The sequence below is a fragment of the Equus przewalskii genome, chromosome 21 (genome assembly GCF_037783145.1).
Source record: "Equus przewalskii isolate Varuska chromosome 21, EquPr2, whole genome shotgun sequence".
Classification (NCBI taxonomy): Eukaryota; Metazoa; Chordata; class Mammalia; order Perissodactyla; family Equidae; genus Equus; species Equus przewalskii.
In genome coordinates, this window is record NC_091851.1 from 28,334,966 (window position 1) to 28,353,283 (window position 18,318).

The window sequence follows — 18,318 nt, forward strand, 5'->3', positions numbered from 1 at the left end:
CAACTCCAGAGCTGTGTGACTGACCACTGTGCCACACTGCCTTGAGTGCTACCGGAGATGGGATGTAAGTGCTAGTGCTGCCCAAAGGACCACGCCCGGCCCAACCACACCCCTGGGTACAGGGCGGTGGCCAGACACAGCAGGACTTCTGAGGGGACCAAGCCCATGGCCACTGCAGAACCAGCAACCAGCCCAGGCGTGTCGGAGGCTGAGTCCGAAGCATCGGCGTTGTATCAAGTCCCAGCTCTGCCACTCACTGCGTGGCCCTGGGAGAGGCACTGCCAAACCTCTCTGAGCCTCCGTTTCCTCCTCAGTAAAATGGGCTGAAATCAGTCTTGGCTTCATAGCATTGCTGTGCAAAATTCGCTGAGCCCTGGGAAGTTTTTAAAGGGCTTAGCACCAAGCCAGGACAAAGGAAATGCAGAATAAATGTTAGCAATTAATATTATTCTTCATTATCTTTATATATTATTCATTGTATTTCATTTCTGCATCTCCTTCTCCCCCAGGGGCTGCTATGAGTAGACGAGTTGTTGGGGTTCAGTTCTTTTTAGAGACAGAGGGATGCACAAGACGGCTTTGGGGACTGCGCCCTCACTAGGATTCTTGGACCATCCATCTCGCTCAGCCCCCCTCATCCCTAGCAGTAGCTGTGGTCGCTCAGAAGTCAGTTTCCATCCTTGCACTCCAGGTACCCTGGCTCCCTGCCTGTGGTCCCCACTGGCTGGATGCTGTTGCTGTGGCAACAGCATTTTAAGAGCCTTCGGCGTCCCTCTGAGGCGACAGGCACGGATGGAGATGGGCTGATCAAACACCGCTTGCATCCCCAGGCCTGTCTGGATGGAAGACGGGAGACTGGGATGCAAGAATCAGAGCTGGCTTGGGTGGGGGCCAGCTCAGACCCCAGCCCCAAATGTTTCCCAACAGCATCCCTCACCTCGCTGAGTCAATGGGAAATACCTGAGCAGCTGGTTACAAACGCAGATTCCAGCCACTCCTGGCCCCAAGGGTCTGATTTTAATTATCTGGGGTGGGTTCCCCTAGGAAGCTGCCTTTGATCAGCCTTGCTCATGGTTCTGAGGCAGACAGGCCTCAGACCACACTTGACAAAATCTTGAGTCTTGGAAGATTCTTGAAGCCACTGTGGGTATTGAGGTTTGTGTGGCTGTCTGCTGAGATGACTCCTGAGAAGTCCTGTTTGTCCTCATAGGCCTGTTCCAGTGCTGCCTGCCCCTATTCCATAGCCTCATTTGTGGGAGGATGTACGCTCCACCCTCTTACCAGAGCCAGGAAAATTCCAGGGCTGGGCGGCCAGAAGGCCGTCTTGGTAATGCATCCTAAGGCAGAGATGTGGGCGCACTTTCCAGCATAATGACGTTCAGGGGAGGCTCTAGCAGGGCGGTTGAGAGGCTGGCTCTCTTCTAGACACTCTGAGATCAGAGATGTAAAGGCCTCTCCCTCGGGCCCCCGCACCACCTGCTGAATGGGGACGTGGCTCCCTACCCCCTCGCCCGACCCCAACCACCAGCAGAACCCTGTGATGCTGGGCACCAGAGACTGTGCCTAAAGAAAGGTGGGGACCTGTGGGGGAGTGGATGCAGAGCCTGAGGAGTGGTGGGGAGGGGAAGAAGACAGAGAACATCGGAGGGCGAGAGTCCTTACTCTCCGGAGGGCAAGGACAAGACTGTGGGGTTCCTTGACTTTGAGACCGATGGCCCGTGTCAGTTGGAGGAGCCCAGGGAGACAGAGTAGAGAGGGCAGCAGACATTCCATCGCCCTTACCCTTCTGTGGGCACTAACTGGCTGCCAGCAGGTGATTCTCTTCACCGGAGGCCAATGGCGCCAGCGAATAAATAGCACACGGTAATTTACTTGACAACAACACCCTTTATTCCCTCCCCAGACTCGCCTCCCTACGCCTCCACCAGGGGTTCCTGGGATCACAGCCAAATAGATGTGCCCTCGAATCCTTGTCTTGAGGTTTGTTTCCATGGGACCCTGAGACAAGGCGCCCCTCCGGCATCTCCCCACCCATGGTTCTGTATGAGGGCAACTCTGCCCCTTGCTCTCCAAGGGGAAGCTGTGTGCCCCTGAACTCCAGGCGGGCATCGGGCCTGCCTATGACTGACACCCCTGGAAGGGTCCGTACCAGCAGCTCTTTCCACAATGAGACCCAGGGCCCGTGAAGCCAACCACCTGCTCCACTGCATCCTGCCTTGACCTCTCTCTCACCGTCGTCAATGTGCGTAAGTCGGGTCTTCCTGGAGTTTTCTGGAGCCGGGAGCGGGTCCAGGTGCTCTTCCCCCCAGCACAGGCCAAACACACTGAGGGCTCAGGAGCCATGTCTCCATGGGATCGGCCAGGGCTCCCCAGCTCCCTCTGCAGCTGGGCCCCAGCCCAGCCACCCCCTGGAGCATGGTGACATGGTGGGGGCTCCCAGCTAGAGGGATGCTGGGGGACTTGTCTGTGGCGAGTCCTCCAGAGACGTCTGGGAGTCTGTCCCCTCTGAGGAGAAGCTGCCCCCAGTGGGGCGGGGGCTCTGACCCTGCCTGGCGAGCCGCTGCCAGGAGAAGAGTGTGGCAAGAGACCGTTCAGGGGCAGGATCAAGGGGTTCACGGGGGCCCTCGCCATCCTCAGCCTCTACAGCCTGGCCAGCTTCCCTGGTCTGGGGGCCCACCAGGAAATTTCTGTTGCGCCCCACTCTGGGGGCCCAAGGAGGCCAACAGGATTTGGGCGAACTGTCCAGGCCCAGTGGGTGCTGGAGGGGCAGGTCCCGCCTTCCCTTAGAGGTGACCTCTGCATTCAGACCCTGGCCCTTGGTGGCTGCCCCTCTTGGCTCCGGGTGTGCTGAGTGGGCAGTGGGACCCGCTGGGCAAGGACAGTGGGCCACGGCCTTCTTCAGGAGGGTCTGGATCTCCTCGTGTCTCACCCAGGCCTCCTCCCACAGGTCCTGGCCCAGGCCTTCCCGGCTCAGGGAGGCCACCTGCAGCCCCATGGCCGTGAGCTTCTCCTCAGGGAACTCGGACGCCAGTCGCTGCAGGTAGCGGTGCAGGCGGCGCTGGTCCCCAGGGCTGGTCCTTTGGGCCTTGCCCAGCCTGAGCTGCGTCATCAGGTCCTGACAGTCCCTGTGGAACCAGGTCATCTGGGAGATAAGCAGAGAGGGAGTGGGGCTGTGGGGGCTCGGTGTGGACAGGGACGTGCCTCTCGGAGCAGAGAGGGGACCTGAAGAATAAATATTGCTGGATCGAGTTAATAACAAGCACCCGATCAATGTGAGGGGCCCCTCAGCGTGGCCATGATTTCCCCTGCTGACAATGATGACAGTGGGCTCCCTCTCTTCCCGGGGCGCACACGCCTGCCAGCAGGAAAGAGTCCCCAGCACCCCTGGGATCTTCGGGCACCAGCTGATAGACCTCGGGGCCAGCAAGCACTTACCCTTTCTGGGGCTCAGTGTCTCCTCCTGTAAAATGGGAGATTGTGCCAGAGGATCATGAAAAGGCTTTTGAGTGCTGAAAACTTGGATGCTGGAATTGTGCGAACCCCTTATGAGAGGGGCTGAGAGAGGGGGCCGGCTGACGTTTATTTGCCAGGCTCTCTTGTGTCTCATGTGTGACACACAGAACTGTACCCGCAGCCCATTTTATGGAGGAGGAAACCGAGGCTCAGAGACATGAAATCACCTGCCCCAGATCCCAAGTCAGGGAGGAGCTGGGTTTGAACTCAGATCTCTCCGGCCTTCCAGACAGCATCTTCCAAGCAGCTCCTAGCACAGAGAAACTGGCCCAGGTAGAGTCGCACCCCTGCAGTCACCAGTGACAGTCAGCAGACCCAGCCCCGAGGCCCCTCCCTCCAGGCTCTGCGCCCCATTTTGGGCTTCTGCCATTCACCCAAAATATCTGCAGGCTGCAAAGGAGCCAAGCCGTTCCCAGCAGCGTGTGAAAAACATAATCTTTCTCTCCATTAATTTAGAAGCCGACAGCGAGCTGTTAGCTTGTGGGATTGGAGAGCCATTTTCTCCGAGGAAACCGTCTTTCTGCGGATTAAGGGAATTGTCTTTAGATAAATGGCTTCCTATTGGTGGAAGCACATGGAGCTCACGGCCGCGGAAGGGCTCCATAAATCTCCGTTAGCCCCACAACTGTGTTATTATTATTTAGTGCACAAGCCGCTGCCCGCACGCCCTTCACCTGGGGCTGGGCCCAGCACTGGGCTGTCCTGTCTGTGTGTCTGTCTGTCTGGGACTCCATCTTCCAGGCCGAGCTGGACAGAGATGGAGAGCACCTCGGAAATCATCTCGCCCGACCCCTTGTTGTGTGGATTAAAATTCCACGCCAGAGAGAAGGGGCCTGCGCAAGTCGAGCAGCGGGGACGGCCATGGCGGGGCTTGGGGTCAGAGCTGCCAACTCCTGTGCCATTTCGAGGCGAGGGTCAGACTCCACCTTCACACACTTAACCCCCGCCTGCCTTCCTTTCCTAACTCCTACTCTTCCTCCCACCTCTTGGCCTGCCGTCCTCAGCGTTTCCGAGCCCCCTGGGCGCTGGCCCTGCGCTGGGCACTGCCAACAGGACCAGGACCAGGACCAGGACCAGTCAGCCCCAGCCACCGCATAGGGGAGGTCACTCACAGGTGACAGACGAGGGACAAGCAGGTGACAAGGCAGCAGGATAATGTCAGATCACAAAGGGCACCAGGAAACGATAAACACAGTGTGATGAGAGAGAACGGGGGTGGGAGCTGGGTGTCAGGACGGGGTTCTCGGAGGTGGGGACACATGAGCCAGAGCACTGAAGAAAGACAAGAGACCGTCTGGTGGAGGGGAAGAGCGTTCCTAGCTGAGGGAACAGCAACCGCAAAGGCCTCAGAGCTGGACTAAGCTTAGTTTCTCCGGGGAAGGCCAAGGGGCTGAAATTAGTAAGCAAGGGAGAGAAGCTTCCAGACACCCTTAAGCCATGAGGCATTACTACCCCTCCCACCACTACTAATGATAATAATATTGACGTTAATAATAATCGTTCCAAATTTGAGCAAAGCTGGGGGGTTACTTACGTTTAAATTAATTCTCCCACTACCAGGCACTAGAGCTGGATGATCTGGGTTTGAATCTTAGCTCTGCCACTTCTTAGCTGTGTGACCCTGGGTGAGTTATTTGACCTCTCTGTGTCTCCTTGAGTGTAAAATGGGCATAGTAATAGTGCCTGCCTCATAGGGTTGGTGTGACAACGAAACGATATGCAAAATGACAGGAACAGAGGGCCTGCCACGTAGTAAGAACAACATAAGCATGGGTTGCTGTTATTATTATAGTCATTATTATTGACGAGGAGCTGGGGCCCAGAGCAGTGAAGACTAGCGTTGAGGTCACACAGCCCCTGCAGGCGTAAGTCGCCTTTGACTCAGTCTCAGATCCAACCCCTGCCTCGCTCTACTGCACAGCTGGGAGTGGGGCATCCTGTCGCCATCACTGCCCACATCCGCCTCCCTTGCCTGCTGCCCCAGAGAGACAGAGAGCGGCCTGTTCTCCCGGCGCCCCAGGCATGAGTTGACCGGGGTCCCTCCCGCTGCACTCTGAAGCGTCCTGTATTCTCTGTCCCCTATGTGCTGGGTCAGCGTGACAGCTGGGAGAAGGGGTCAGCCTCTTCCCACACTCTGTCCTCGGTGGTGAGTGCGAGGGGCGGCTGAGGGCACTGGGCTGGGGCCAGAGATGTGGGTTCCTGACCCAGCTGGGTTACAGCTCCCTCGGGAGCTCGGTTTCCCCATCGGAAAACCGAGGGGTTTGGCTTCATGATCTTAGGAAGGGTGGGGCTCTTCGGGCAAATCCTGCTGGACCACTGACCCTCTGGGAAACCTCGAGCAAGTCACTGTCCTCTTTGGGCCTCAGTTTCCTCATCTGTGAAATGGAAACCATGTTGGTGCCCCTCCCTTATAAAGATATGGTGAGAATTAAGTCAGGCAGGGTTTGTGAAGCGCCCACAGGAGGGCCTGGGTGGAGGACACAGTCGATAATGTGGGCTCCCGCCTAAGGGTCACCTAATCTTCACCATCCTCATGCTGCTGGGACATGGGAGTTGGCTGCCACGCCCCCACCTTCGGAGAAGAATACGGGGCATGTTATGGGGCGCAGACACATCTGTGTTCAAATCCCAGCTCTTCCTTCCTCCAGCTGTGTGGCCTTGGGCAAAGTCCTTCCGTCTTTGGGCCTCAGTTTCCGCATCTGTAGGATGGGGCTGATTAACCGTGGCACACTGGGCTGCTGGGAGATGAAGATGCAGTTCCTCTGGCCTCCCACCCCAACTCTGCGCTCGCCCCCCACGTACACACACAGTGGCGCTACCCCCCCCCCCCCCCCCCCCGCCTCCTGGCCAAACTCTGGTTCCTGGTGAAGACTGAGGCCTCTGTTCTGAGGGTGCTCAGGGCAGCCTCTGGGCCCAGCCTCAGCTGACTGCGCCCTCCTGCCCCGGCGCCCCCACCTTGTGCAGGGCAAGGTGAGACAGAGGAAAGAGCGCTCGAATGGTGCCATGGGCTTGCTGTGTGACCTTGGTTAAGTGACAGCCCTTCTCTGATCCTGCTTCCCCAACTCTGCCACAGAGGAGGGGCACGAGGTCAAGGTTCTCAGCCTGGTCCTGACCCCTGACGTTGCCTGCAGAGATCCATGTGTGGAGGAGTCTACGGCTTTGACCGGATGCTCAGAAATCCCCGGGCTCCTTCCCCTAATCCCAGAGTTGAAGAAGCAGGTGATTCCTGAGGGTCCTTTGAGAGCTGACACCAGGTCAGTGGGAGGCTGCCTGGTGTAGTGGGACAAGCTGGGGTCAGGGGTCACCCGCCCTGGTTAGGAAGGTGACTTAACCTCGCAAACCCTGTTTCCCTTCTGGAAAACGCGGGTCATGCTTTCTCCCACTCAAGGGACAAGGGGAATGAATCATGCAAAGAGCCTCGTGCTGTGTCTAGGCCGCTCCCTGCTCCCCGCCCCCCACCGGGCCTCGTGGGGGTTGCGGGGGTGTCTGTGCAGGCGGGCCGCAAGGCTCACCCTCTTGCAGAAGTGGTGTAGGTGCAGCTGCGTCTCCAGGTCTGTGCGCTGCCGCTCGGCTGCCATGTAGAAGTGGGTCAGCTTAGCCTGGAAGGCCCGCTGGGTGGCGGCGAAGGCGGCCAGCTCTGGGAGCTCGGCTCCTCCCGCCTCTCCGGCCCCTCCTGCAGCTCCCAGCTGGGCCGCCTGCTTAGACAGCTCCAGGCCACGCCGGTACTGGGCCTGAGCGGGGAGAGTGGGGGGTCCACTCAGCTCCCGCCTGGGCTGCAACCTCCCGCTACCCGCTGCCGAGTCTGCGACTCCCTGAGCCTCAGTTTCCCCATCTATACAAGGGAGACTCAGGCCCTTGCCCAGGCCGCTCACTTCCTCTAGCTGGACTCTGCTTAGTGTCACCTCTTTCTGGGAAACTTCCCTGACCCCAACGTCTTCGTGTCCCCACAGCCATCCCTTTCTGCCTGTTTCCCTGTTTGTCCCCCGCCCCCATCCCCCTGGCCTGGGCCTTCCCTGAGGGCTGAAACAGAGGCTCAATCACCCTGTGCCCAGGACCCAGCGCACCAAGGACGCAGATTCCCCAGTCCTGCTCTCTGGGGCTGACTTTGTAGGCCCAGGGTGGGACCCTGGAATCAGCATTTTAAGAAGCCCTCAGAGATTCTGAGATTGGTCATCTGTGGACTTGGGGATCCTGGAAGGCTTCCTGGAGGAGACACCATCTAAGCTGAACCATTTGTGATCCGCACTGGCCTCCTCACTGTCTCTGGAAGCTTCCTCGCACTTTCCCACCTCCGCCGTGCGGTCCTGCCGTGCCGCCCCCTCTGCGCCCCTCCCTCTGCTCGGGTGTTGCTCCTCAGTTTCCGGAACGCACTGCAGCCTGCAGGAAGAAGTCCTCAAACGCGGCGTGGGCCTGCTCCACCGTCTCCAGGCTTCCGTCCCGGGGGGTCAGCGCTCGCAGGCACCGGCTTCCTTCCTGCTCCATCCAGTTGCTGACCTGGGGCGGGGGAGGAGGTCTGGACGTGAGGGGGCTGCCGGGAGACGGCCCCTGGCCAGCGCCCCACCTTCCGGGGAGGCCACTGGCCTGGACGGAAACCCTCCCAGTTCTGGGGGGAGAACAGACACCCTGTGGAAGGGAGTGCTCTGTCATGTTCTTCAAATATCCGAAAGGGAGGGGGCTCCCTGAGTGCACCCCAGAGGGCATTTGGCCTGGCCGGTGCCCTACACACATTAGGTGCACACTTGTCTGAATGAGTCACAGGGTGGCAAATTTCAGCTTACTCTAACCGTTCGGTGCCGCCCAGTCATCAAAGGGGCAGCCTTGGGAGGGATGAGCTCCCTGTCCCTGGGGGTGTGCAAACAGTGCTGGAGAAAAGCTGCCCGCTGTAGAGGAAGGTGCATGGGCCTGCTATGAACTCACTGTGTGACTGGAGCAAGGTGCTTCCCCTCCTGGGGCCTCAGTTCATTCAGTGGCAAAATGGGGTAGACGTAAGGATTCGATGACGCACAGGGGTGTTCTTGAACCCATGGGCAGAAGTCCCTTCTTATTCTGGGGTGTCTTAAAGGCGTGTATTCACTCACTTCATCCTCACAAAGCCCAGTGTGGCAGGAACTAAGATTATCCCCATGTAACAGATGAGGAAACCGAGGCACTGAACAGTTGAATAACTAATCTAGGGTCACACTACCAGTAAGGGCCGGAGCCACGACCGGACCCACGCCATCTGGCTCCAGAGCGCACTGCGCCCCACGGCCCCAAGGTGACGGGACATGTTGCTCTGGGCAGCGCAGTCACACGAGGTGCTGCCAGGTGTGGGCTCCAGGATCAGACCATGGGGTGTGGCCACGGGCCGGTGATGTAATGTCGCCTGGCCTGGGATTTCTCATCTGTGAGCACCTTCCCCACAGCATGGGGGAGTGATGAGGCTGGAAAGCGACGCTGGGTGCAAGGGCTCTGGCCCAGCCTCGGCACACAGCTGGTCTCCCATAAGTAAAGCTTTGGGGGTTAGGTTTTCACCCATTAAGCACTTGCTGAGTGTCACGTCATGTGTCCCAAGGATGCCTGCCCGGCATCCCTGAAGAACTGCCCACCTCGTGTCCTTACACCAGGGCAGGGTGCCCGGCTGGGACACGGCCTGGAACAGGACCTTCCCTGTGGGGGTTGGCCAGGCAGAAGCCACCACCTCCCCCAGGCAAGCCTCCCCTTTCACCTGGAGGATGGCAGCTTCCAGGCGGCCCAGGCGGACGCGGAGCTCCAGCCTCCCCAGGAGGTGGTTGGACGCGGTGACCAGGACATGCAGCTGCTCGTCCATGAGGCTGTACAGAGCAGTGGCTTCAGCCAGATGACTCCTGGGAGGTGGAGGAAGGTGAGAGAAGCCTAAGATGTGACCCTCCCCAGCACTCCTGCCCAGCATAGGCCTGCCCCCTAACTCCCACCAAGCCCGTGGCCCCGGCTGGGGTATTCCAGCTGCTGACTTGCTGTGTGACCCTGGACAGGTCCCTACACCTCTCTGGGCCCAGCCTTGGCCTTCCATGGGACTGGGAGGACTAGAGGACACAGCAGGAAACCAAATGACCCTTCCTTTCCCTCGGAGGGTATGAACGGAGCTGGACAGATCCGGGTTCAAATCCCAGCCCTGCTACCTCCTGATAGTGAGGCCTTGTGCAAATTTCTTTCTGCATCTCTGTGTTTTCATCTATAAGAAGTGTGGGTAACAGAACCCACCTCACAGGTTGGTTGCAGAGACTGAACGATCTCACGCCTTAGCTCTCAAGCCCGGCTGCACGTGACAACCCGCCCGGGAGCTTTAAAAATCTCGATGCCCAGGCCACCCGGGCCAAGTGCGTCAGGCTCCGAGTGTGCCCCGGACGTGAGTGCTTTCCAGAGCCCTCGGGTTTCCGGGGCCGCCCGGGCTGGGAGCCGGCCCCCACCTTCACAGCCCTGACCACGGCGCGGGGCTCGGGGTCTGCGATTTCCCCTGCCACGGTGGAGAGCGGCTGTCAGAGGCCTCCCGCTCTGGCCTCCGTTTCTCAGATGGGAAAACTGAGGTCGGGAGAGAGGCCCCGACCCCAGCCGGGCAGTCGGGACCGGCGCCCAGCCCACGGCTTTTTCTGCACATAATTTACAAAATTGGTCCAAGCCAGCAGGACGTAAATGGAGGGGCGTAGCTGGGACTCCAGGCGTGGCCACGCTTGGGAAAGGGAGAGTGCTCGGGCGTTCCATCACCCCTCAAATCCCGCCCACCCTCCTCTGCCCTCGGGGGTCTTACTACAGAAGGAGAAGGAGAGAGAGGGGATGGGAGGAGAGAGAGGGGATGGGAGGAGATCCGCTTTCCTGAGGGGGCCGCGCTGCGGGCCGCCCCATCTGACGGCCGCCCCCACAGGTCACTGCCCCCCCGCCCCAGGAAGGCGTGAGCCCCCGGGTGCGTTCGCGGGATGGACAACGCCACCCCGCCCGGCAGAGGGAGGGGGCAGGGCCGCCAGGCGGGAGCCCGGGACCGTGTGCGGGAAAACCGCGCGCGGGACTCATGTGGGGCCACAGCGCCCCCTGGTGGAGCCGCCGGCGGCCAGGGGTCTGCAGGGACCTACGGCGGACAAGGCGGCTGGGGGCCCAGCAGGGAGGCGGGGACGTGCCGGGAAAGACGGTGCCAGCCCACCGGCCCGTGTGAGGGGCAAGGAGGTGACTCCACACGCCGCGCCAGCACCCGCTGCTGCCCGGCACTCACGTCAGCGTGAATCTGCCCGTGGGCGCAGCTCCGGGTGGTGCGTTCAAGATTCTGGGCCAGGCTGCCTGGGTTCGAGTCCTGGCCCACACCACATCCCAGCTGTGTGACCCTGGGCAAGTCACTTAACCTCGCTGAGCCTCAGGCTCCTCCGCTGTACAAGGAGGATAACAGCAGGATCTCCCTCATGGGTGGGGATTAAGTGAGTCAATATCTGTAAAGCCCTGAGGACAAGGCTGTGTACATCCTTAGTGCGGCGTACGTGGTGGTGAAATAAACAAACTGCTCGTAGAAGCTGATGCAAACTTTGTAACTGTGTTTGTTCTGATGGAGAGAACAAACACAATTCTGGGGTCAGAGAAGGTGCTAGGTCCCCGAGGGTGACCAGAAACGGCCAGAGGCTGTCCTCCGATGCCCACACCGGCTGAGGATGGCCGGGGTTGAAGAGGAGCAGCAGAGAAGGGACGGGGACCTTGCCGAGGCGTCAGTCCAGGATCTGAGGCCTATGTGTCCCCTCAGCGGGGTGGCCCCAGCTCCAGGCTCCCCAGCCAGGGAACGGGGTGGGGTGGGGGCGCAGAACCCCGGGGTCTGTACCTGACGTCGGGGTGGAAGTCCAGCTTGCTGGCCTCCTGCTGCAGCCTGGCCAGGGTGGCCCCGCCCTCCCGCTGGAGGCCCAGCAGGCCCGGGTCCCTCAGCACGGCCTCCATCAGCTCCTTGGACCTGCTCAGACACCTGGAGGCCTCCTGCCAGTGGAGGGAGGTGGCCTGAGGCCCAGTCCCCACTCTCCCTCTACAACCTTCCTGAGCTCCCCACGCCCAGATCACGCTCAACTCCCCCAGTCTGGCATTCATGGTCCTACAGGAAGTCTGTGCTTTCTCACTCTAAAACATCTCCTCAAGCCAAGCCTCCTCTCATCACCGTGGCAACCTCACTGGGCCCAGTGCCATCATCTCTTGCCGGGACATCCATCCCAGCCTCTTCACGGGTCTCCTTGCCACACTCTGGCTCCCCCTGCAGTCTGTTCTCCACATGGCAGCTGGAAGGATCTCAAAGTGCCCGACTGATCATGTCCCTGCTCAAAACTCTCCAGTGGCTTCCCCGCCCACTTAGAATCAAATCACAGCCCAGCTCCTCCTTGATAGAGCCCCCCCCGGACCCGGAAGATCCTTTAGTTCTTCCCTCCTTCGCTGCACCCCCAACTCACTCTGTTCTACCTGGGCCTCCACGCTATTCTTGAACATACCAAGCATAATCCCACCTCAGGGCCTTTGCACATGCCTGCCCTCTGCCTGGAGCTCAGCCCCCTCCCATTCCCATGGCAGGCTCCTTCTCATCCTTCAGGCCTCAACTGAAATACCAGCTCTTCAGGGAGGCCCTCCATCCTTCCCCATTATCCTCAATCTTACTTTCCTGGCATTCCGCACAATTCGTAACCACATATCCATTTCTCTGTTTACTTTTTAAATGTCTGCCTCTATCACTGCACCGTAAATAAACCCCATGAGAATAAGGACAAATCAGTTTGCCTCAGGCTGGGTCTCCAGGGCATGACACCTAGCGGGCGCCCAATAAATATTAGTCAAACTAATGGATGAAAAGCAGGGGTGATGGCGCCCACCCCGGCTGTCCCTTTTACGGAGCCCTTGCTCTTGGAGGCCGGGGTGTGACGTGCTTCCCTACCACTCGCTCCAGGCTCACCTGTACCCCTCCAGGGGGGTCGCCCCTCTCAAACTCCTTGATGGAGGCCTGCAGGAGGGAGGAGGCCCGGCGGAGCCCAGCAAGGAAAGGGTCCAACCTCTGCAGGATGGAAGGCCAGAGAAGGGGTGTCAGTCCGGGCCAGTGAGGAGGGCGCACCCCAACCCAGGAGAACACGAGGGGGCAGGAGGTGTTGGTTCTCAAACTTCAGCCGCATCAGAATCCCCTGGAGAGCCGGTTCAAGTCCAGACTGCTGAGCCCCACTCCTGAGTTTCTGGCTTCGTTCCCCTGGGGCAGGGCCTGAGAATCTGCATTTCTAACAAGCTCCCAGGTGATGCTGATGCTGCTGGTCGGGGGGCCACACTTTGAGGACCACTGGTGCTGGGAATGCGGGAGGGAGAAGAAGGAAGACAGGCCTGAGCTACTCCAGGCCAGTGGGGACACCCTGGGGGAGCGGAGGGGGAAGGAGAAGGGGGCATCCTCCTCTGGGCCCCACGTCAGCCCAGCTCCACCATTTCCTAGCTGTGAGACCTTGGGCAAGTTACTTAACCTCTCTGTGCTTCCTCTTCCTCCTCTGTAAGATGGGATCACGTAGTTCCTGCCTCACAGGCTTGCATGAGGACTCAATGGCTTCATTTGTGCGAGGCACTTAGACTAGCACCCAGCACACAGTACTAGTCTCCATCATTGGCAGCTTTGTTTTCTGGGTCTATGGGTATGACGTCACTTACAGGGGAAGTTTTAAGGTGAAAATATAGTTCCAAAGCCGCTGGATTAATCGGAGGCCTCTGGAGAGGAGAGCTGGGGCCTGGGGGCCGAGCAGGAAAGACCTCTCAGCGCAGACCCTTTATGCCCTTGGAATTCAGAACATACTGCCTATTCAAAAACAGACAGGATTTTAAAAAGGGGAGCACGGGGCCAAAAGCGGACCACAAACCTCACGCAGCCTGTGTGCATGGACCGGCGGTTCTCGGCGAAGGGTGATCCCCCCACCCCGGGGGACACTGCCAGTGTCTGCAGACATTTTCTGTTGTCACAATTTGTGGGCTGCTACTGTCAGAGCAGGTCGAGGCCATGATGGCGCTAGTCAAGCTACTATGCACAAGACAGCTCCCCCCCAAAAACAAGGATTCTCTGGCCTACACCTGGATGGCGCCGTGGTTGCGCAGCCCTGTCCTGGGGGAGCCTGGGGCAGTGTCCACAGGCACGGGTGTCCACGCAGCTGAAGCAGTAATCTTCGGTGCACTGTTGTGCCCATCACCCGGGCCTGTGTGTCCCCACAGGGTGACTGGGCATGACCTGCCCCCTCGCAGGGCTGTGGGGAGGAGGGACTGAGATGGCACAGGAAAGCAGCCCAGCGCGGGCGGTTCCTTATTCCCTCGCTCTCGCAGGAGGGAGCGCATCTGCACCTCCCCGCCGGGCCCTGAGTCCCCCGAGTTGTGGGGCTCCACAGAGCAGGTGTCTGTAAGTGTATTTCCAGTTAACATAGACATACTCCAGCATGTGCTAGACACTCTTGCAAGCTCTTTACCCACAGTAGCTCAATTAATCATCGCGACAGCCCCACGAGGAGGTACTATCATTAACCCCATTTTGTAGTTGAGGAAAATGGCCCAGAGAAGGTGTATAACTCACTCAAGGTCACACAGCAGAGCTGAGATTGGAACCCATGCTGTCTGGCTCCAGAGCCTGAGCTCTTAATTACTCCATTCTGCACCCTCATTATAAATGTTTGTTGAATGACTGTTTTTGACCCCAACAGAGTCAATGGATCTGTGGGACAGGATGGCGGAGGGAGAAAGAGAAAGGGTGTCGGGGGATAAAGGCTGTGACGCTGGGCACCTGGAAGAGCTGCACCCACTGGCTGTGGCAGTAGGGGAAGGGGCCGTCCAGGGCTGCGGGCAGCTGGCTGGGGGCCACATGGTGGCTGAGGGCCTTCAGCGAGGTCAGCACCTCTACCTACAGACAAAAGAAGAGAGTCAGGAGGACCGGGACCCAGTGTGGGGGACAGACATTTGAGAAGGTCCTGCCGGATCCTGGCCCCAGCCCAGCAAGTCCCCTATGCCTCGGCCCCCGGCCGCTGCGTCCCCCTCACCTGGATGTCGGGTAACGCCCGCAGCTGGAGAGCGGCCTCCTTCTCCCCCAGGAAGAGCAGGGCCCGGATGGAGGCGGGGGGCAGAGCCTGTCGGAGACAAGCACGTCAGAGCCGCTCTGCCCAGGCCTTCACTGAGCCTCCTGGCTAAGATGCAGGCAAAGGGGCCACGGGTGTGGGGTGTGTGGGGGGGTCCCTGTGGCTGGACCCTTATGTGGTATGTTTGGAGGGCGAGTCATTGGAAGTCAAGAGAGCAGCAGGTCCAAGCTGTGTTGCAAACTTCCTAGACACCCCGCCCCCTCTGGGCCTCAGTTTCCCCATCTATAGAGAGAGGAGGAGGGAGAAGGGGAGGTGGAGGTCAGACCACGAGGTGAGCAGATGCCAGCCTTCCATTTACTCTGCTGCCCAACTGGCTCGATAGGAATCTCTCCCTCCCCCATTCTCCGTCCAGGAGGCTCCTGTGAGCCAAGTCTGAGCCAGTCGGTGCGTCCCACTCCCCTGCCCACAGAGACCGCGTGACGGATGGTCACCCGCACCAATCGGGGCTAAGGAGACACGAAGGAACTTTGGCTGGGACCTCTGGGAAAGGACTCTCTCGTTTCTTCCTACCCAACTTTAATGAAAGACCATCGGAATTCAGAGCTGCTGGGAGCCGGACTGCCACCGAGAGGGAGCCTGGCTGCGAAGGGGCCAGAGATGGGGAGAGAGGAGCCAGATCTTGCTGACGGCATCTGAGCCCCTGAATCAAGCCACACTTGAAGGTGGATTTAACTTCTGGAATGTCGAGTCGCAGGGACCAATGAACGACCTTTGTCTCTAAGCCAGTTTGGGCTGGGGTTTCTGTTATCAACACTGAGAGTCCCTGCGTGGGGTCCTGGGCCCAGCTCTGAGCTGCGGGAATGTCACAAGGCCCCCGGTGCTCCCAAGACTCACTAGGCTGAGGCTGTCCACCTCCCACTCACCTGGGTGGCCTGCAGGGCACTGACCAGACCGGGATGTGGGGGCTGGCTCCTGGCGTCAATCACAACTGCCAGCCCCTTGGCTTTCTCTTCAGGCCTGTGGGTGGTAGAAAGAGTTGGCAGTCTTGCTGGGTGAACCGGGACTCTCGAGGGGGAAGGACCTAGTGGGAGGTGAGGGGAACTGGCTGCTAGAAGCCTTGATTTATTGGAGAACTCTGCATCCTGTAAGACAAAGTCCCAGTGCCCCCGCTTCCAGGAAGCCCTCCCTGATTCTTCTCCAGGCAGAGCTCACTGCTCCCTCTTCAGTGCTCCCACAGTACTTCACATAGCTCTCTCTTACACCCCAATAATCAGAAACTATAAGCCACTCTCCCAGTTGCAGTGGGTGAGTCCCCAAGGCTCACCCACCCCTTTCGTGTGGGCAGAACCTCACTTTATTAAGAATCCAGCTCCCTCCATATAACCACGTGTATCCTTCACGCACCCTGGAACTGACTTCTGATTGGTTGAGGCCAACAGTAGTGACCCAAATCCCCTGGCCAATGATTGGTTTAGATATGGGTCATGTGACACTTTTCTGGCCAATGAGATGTGAGGGGAAGTTTGCTGGGGGACTTCTGGGAAAGACATTCTCACCTTTAAAAAGTTCTTACAAAGAGATATAAGGCCGGGACATAGAAGGATAGTTTTCCTGATCAGGTAAGACTTTTTGAATTGGAATCGGTTCACCCTCACAGGTTCACGATGCACTTTTCAGGGATTACCTTAGGATTTCCCAAACTGGCCCGCTTGTGTGGACTTGTCAAAATACCGATTCCGCACCCCACCCCCACCGCATCCCGCAGACATCATCCAGCGGGGCGGGGCGGGGCGTCGGTGTGCTTCCAGGTGCCCTCGGCCATGCCGATGACCAGGCAGGTTAGTACAATGACCCCCAACTGCATTCAGGCCCTACAACCACCAGTTCACAGGCGAAACCAGGGGGTCGGCGTGGGGGTGGAGCTGGGGCATGGCCACGTGTCTGTCACCCGGGCCCGCGCATTGCGCGGAGTCAATTTCGCATCTGTAAATGGGGCTGGGGTGGGCTGATGAGGTCGCGACTGTAAAGCGCTCACTGGCTGCGCAGAGCAAGGGGGATATGAAGGTCTGCGATTATGACAGTCCTGGAAGGGGAAACTGAGGCACGGGGCGGTGACGTGGCAAACTGAGAGGAGGCTGTCGGAGGCGAGGCCAGGTCTCTGGCTTCACGTCCCCCTCCTCACCTGCCTCGGGCTGTGCCCCGGCTGGGAGAGAGGTCTCCTCCACACCTGCCTCCGCCACCAGCCTGGAGGCCCCTAGAGGTCAGGGCCCGAGGTGAGGAGCGTCTGGGTGGCCAGCACGGCCCAGCATAAAGCCGACCCAGAGCAGGTGCCCAGCAACGCTGGTTCACAGCAGGAGTGGAAAAGCAAGCCCAGCACACAAGACCCCATGGACATGGCACTCCACGGTTTACAGTGCACCTCACCCCCACCTCTTGTGACCACACTGGGTCCTCAGAGCCCACCTGGTCATCCCCTTTTATCAGGTGAGCCTCAGAGAGGGGGTGTTACCACCCCAAGGTCACACAGCAGGCTGGTGGGATTCCAGGGTTCTGTCTACCACGCTGGCCACTTCTCAGCCTCGAAAGGGGGTTCCATCTCCCACTCAGGCCAGAAAAGCCACTCCCCCTTGGACAAGAGGAAGAAAAATCCCAGTGGCCAGCAGGTGGCAATGATGGCTCCTGTGGAGTGGAGTGAATGGAGAAGCTTCCAAGGATCCCTTCCTCCTCCCCCGGGGCAGAACCTCTAGGTTGGGTTGAGATCTATGCCACAGTCCCAGCAAACCACCTCTGCGACAGCCCTGGCTGGGGGCTGGGGGCTGGGGCTCAGAGAGGGTGGCGCCTCTTCCCCAGCAGTCCAACGTGAAGTCTGAATGGGGTGGGGCTGGTGGATGTTAGAAGTCAGCCTGGCTCACTTTCCTTCACTCCCTCCCTCACTCATTCTTGTTTTCACTCTCTCACTCACTCATTCATTCACTCATTCGCCCTTTTCTTCACTGGTTCAACAAATATTTATAATTCAGAAGCCAGCTCACTTATCACCTCCTCAGGGAAGCCTTCCCTGATTTCCCCATTGAAATTAGTCCCCCGACCCTTCTTAGTACAACAGTGGTTCTCAATGTGTCTCCGACCCAGCAGCATCAGTACCAGCAGGAAACTTGTTAGGAATGCAGATTCCCAGGCTGCACCGCAGACCTGAATCTGACAATCAGGGTGGGGCCCAGCGGTCTGCTTTCACGCCCGCCTGGTGATTCTGACGCATGCCGATCTACAACATCCCTCTGTTCTCTTCTCCACACAGACACCCCTGAGAGTTACTTGTCCGCGGCTTGCTTCTTGCACGCCGTCCACCTCCCCCACCAGCCTAGGGACCCCCGGGGCGAGGAGTAAGTCTGTCCTGCTCCGCCCAGCAGGGGGCTCGGGACTGACTCTGGGAACAGACACTGGATGGAAGGCTATGGTGTCTCTCCATTGGGTCCTGGGCTCTGGGTGACAGGTCAAGGGTGATGGAGTGGCCAGCTGGCCCACACCCTTACCTGGAGACAGTGCACAAGTAGGAGAGCAGTTTGGTGACCTCTGAGGCCGTGCACCATGGCGCCTCCCAGGCCCCCTGGGTGGTCGACATCAGAAGCAAGGGCCGCCCCGCCTTGTCCCGACCACCTGGAGGAGAGAGGACATATGTGAGCAGTGAGAAGGTAGAGCCCCCTCGACAGGGGGAGCCAGCTCTGTGGCCTCCAGACCTTTGCCTATACTGGTCCTTCTG

General features: G+C 59.1%; 1 protein-coding gene across 7 annotated transcripts in view; it reads right to left on the reverse strand.

Annotated features, from left to right (window-relative positions):
- Positions 1 to 1,867: 1,867 nt before the first annotated feature.
- Positions 1,868 to 18,318, reverse strand: part of KIAA1755 (KIAA1755 ortholog) — a 39,986-nt gene continuing 23,535 nt past the window's right edge. For 4 of the 7 annotated variants that reach the window (XM_008517423.2, XM_070589192.1, XM_070589197.1 and 1 more), the window contains 10 exons: positions 18,092 to 18,215; positions 15,482 to 15,575; positions 14,523 to 14,609; positions 14,270 to 14,386; positions 12,431 to 12,529; positions 11,327 to 11,475; positions 9,221 to 9,359; positions 7,885 to 8,007; positions 7,026 to 7,244; positions 1,868 to 3,142 (listed from right to left, as the gene is read on the reverse strand). In XM_008517423.2, the coding sequence (XP_008515645.2) occupies positions 2,441 to 3,142; positions 7,026 to 7,244; positions 7,885 to 8,007; positions 9,221 to 9,359; positions 11,327 to 11,475; positions 12,431 to 12,529; positions 14,270 to 14,386; positions 14,523 to 14,609; positions 15,482 to 15,575; positions 18,092 to 18,215 (1,853 nt within the window). In that variant the 3' untranslated portion in view covers positions 1,868 to 2,440. Of the gene's footprint in view, positions 6,249 to 7,025; positions 7,245 to 7,884; positions 8,008 to 9,220; positions 9,360 to 11,326; positions 11,476 to 12,430; positions 12,530 to 14,269; positions 14,387 to 14,522; positions 14,610 to 15,481; positions 15,576 to 18,091; positions 18,216 to 18,318 lie in introns of all 7 variants that reach the window. The other 3 variants (XM_008517425.2, XM_070589195.1, XM_070589194.1) reach the window with 3 other exon arrangements.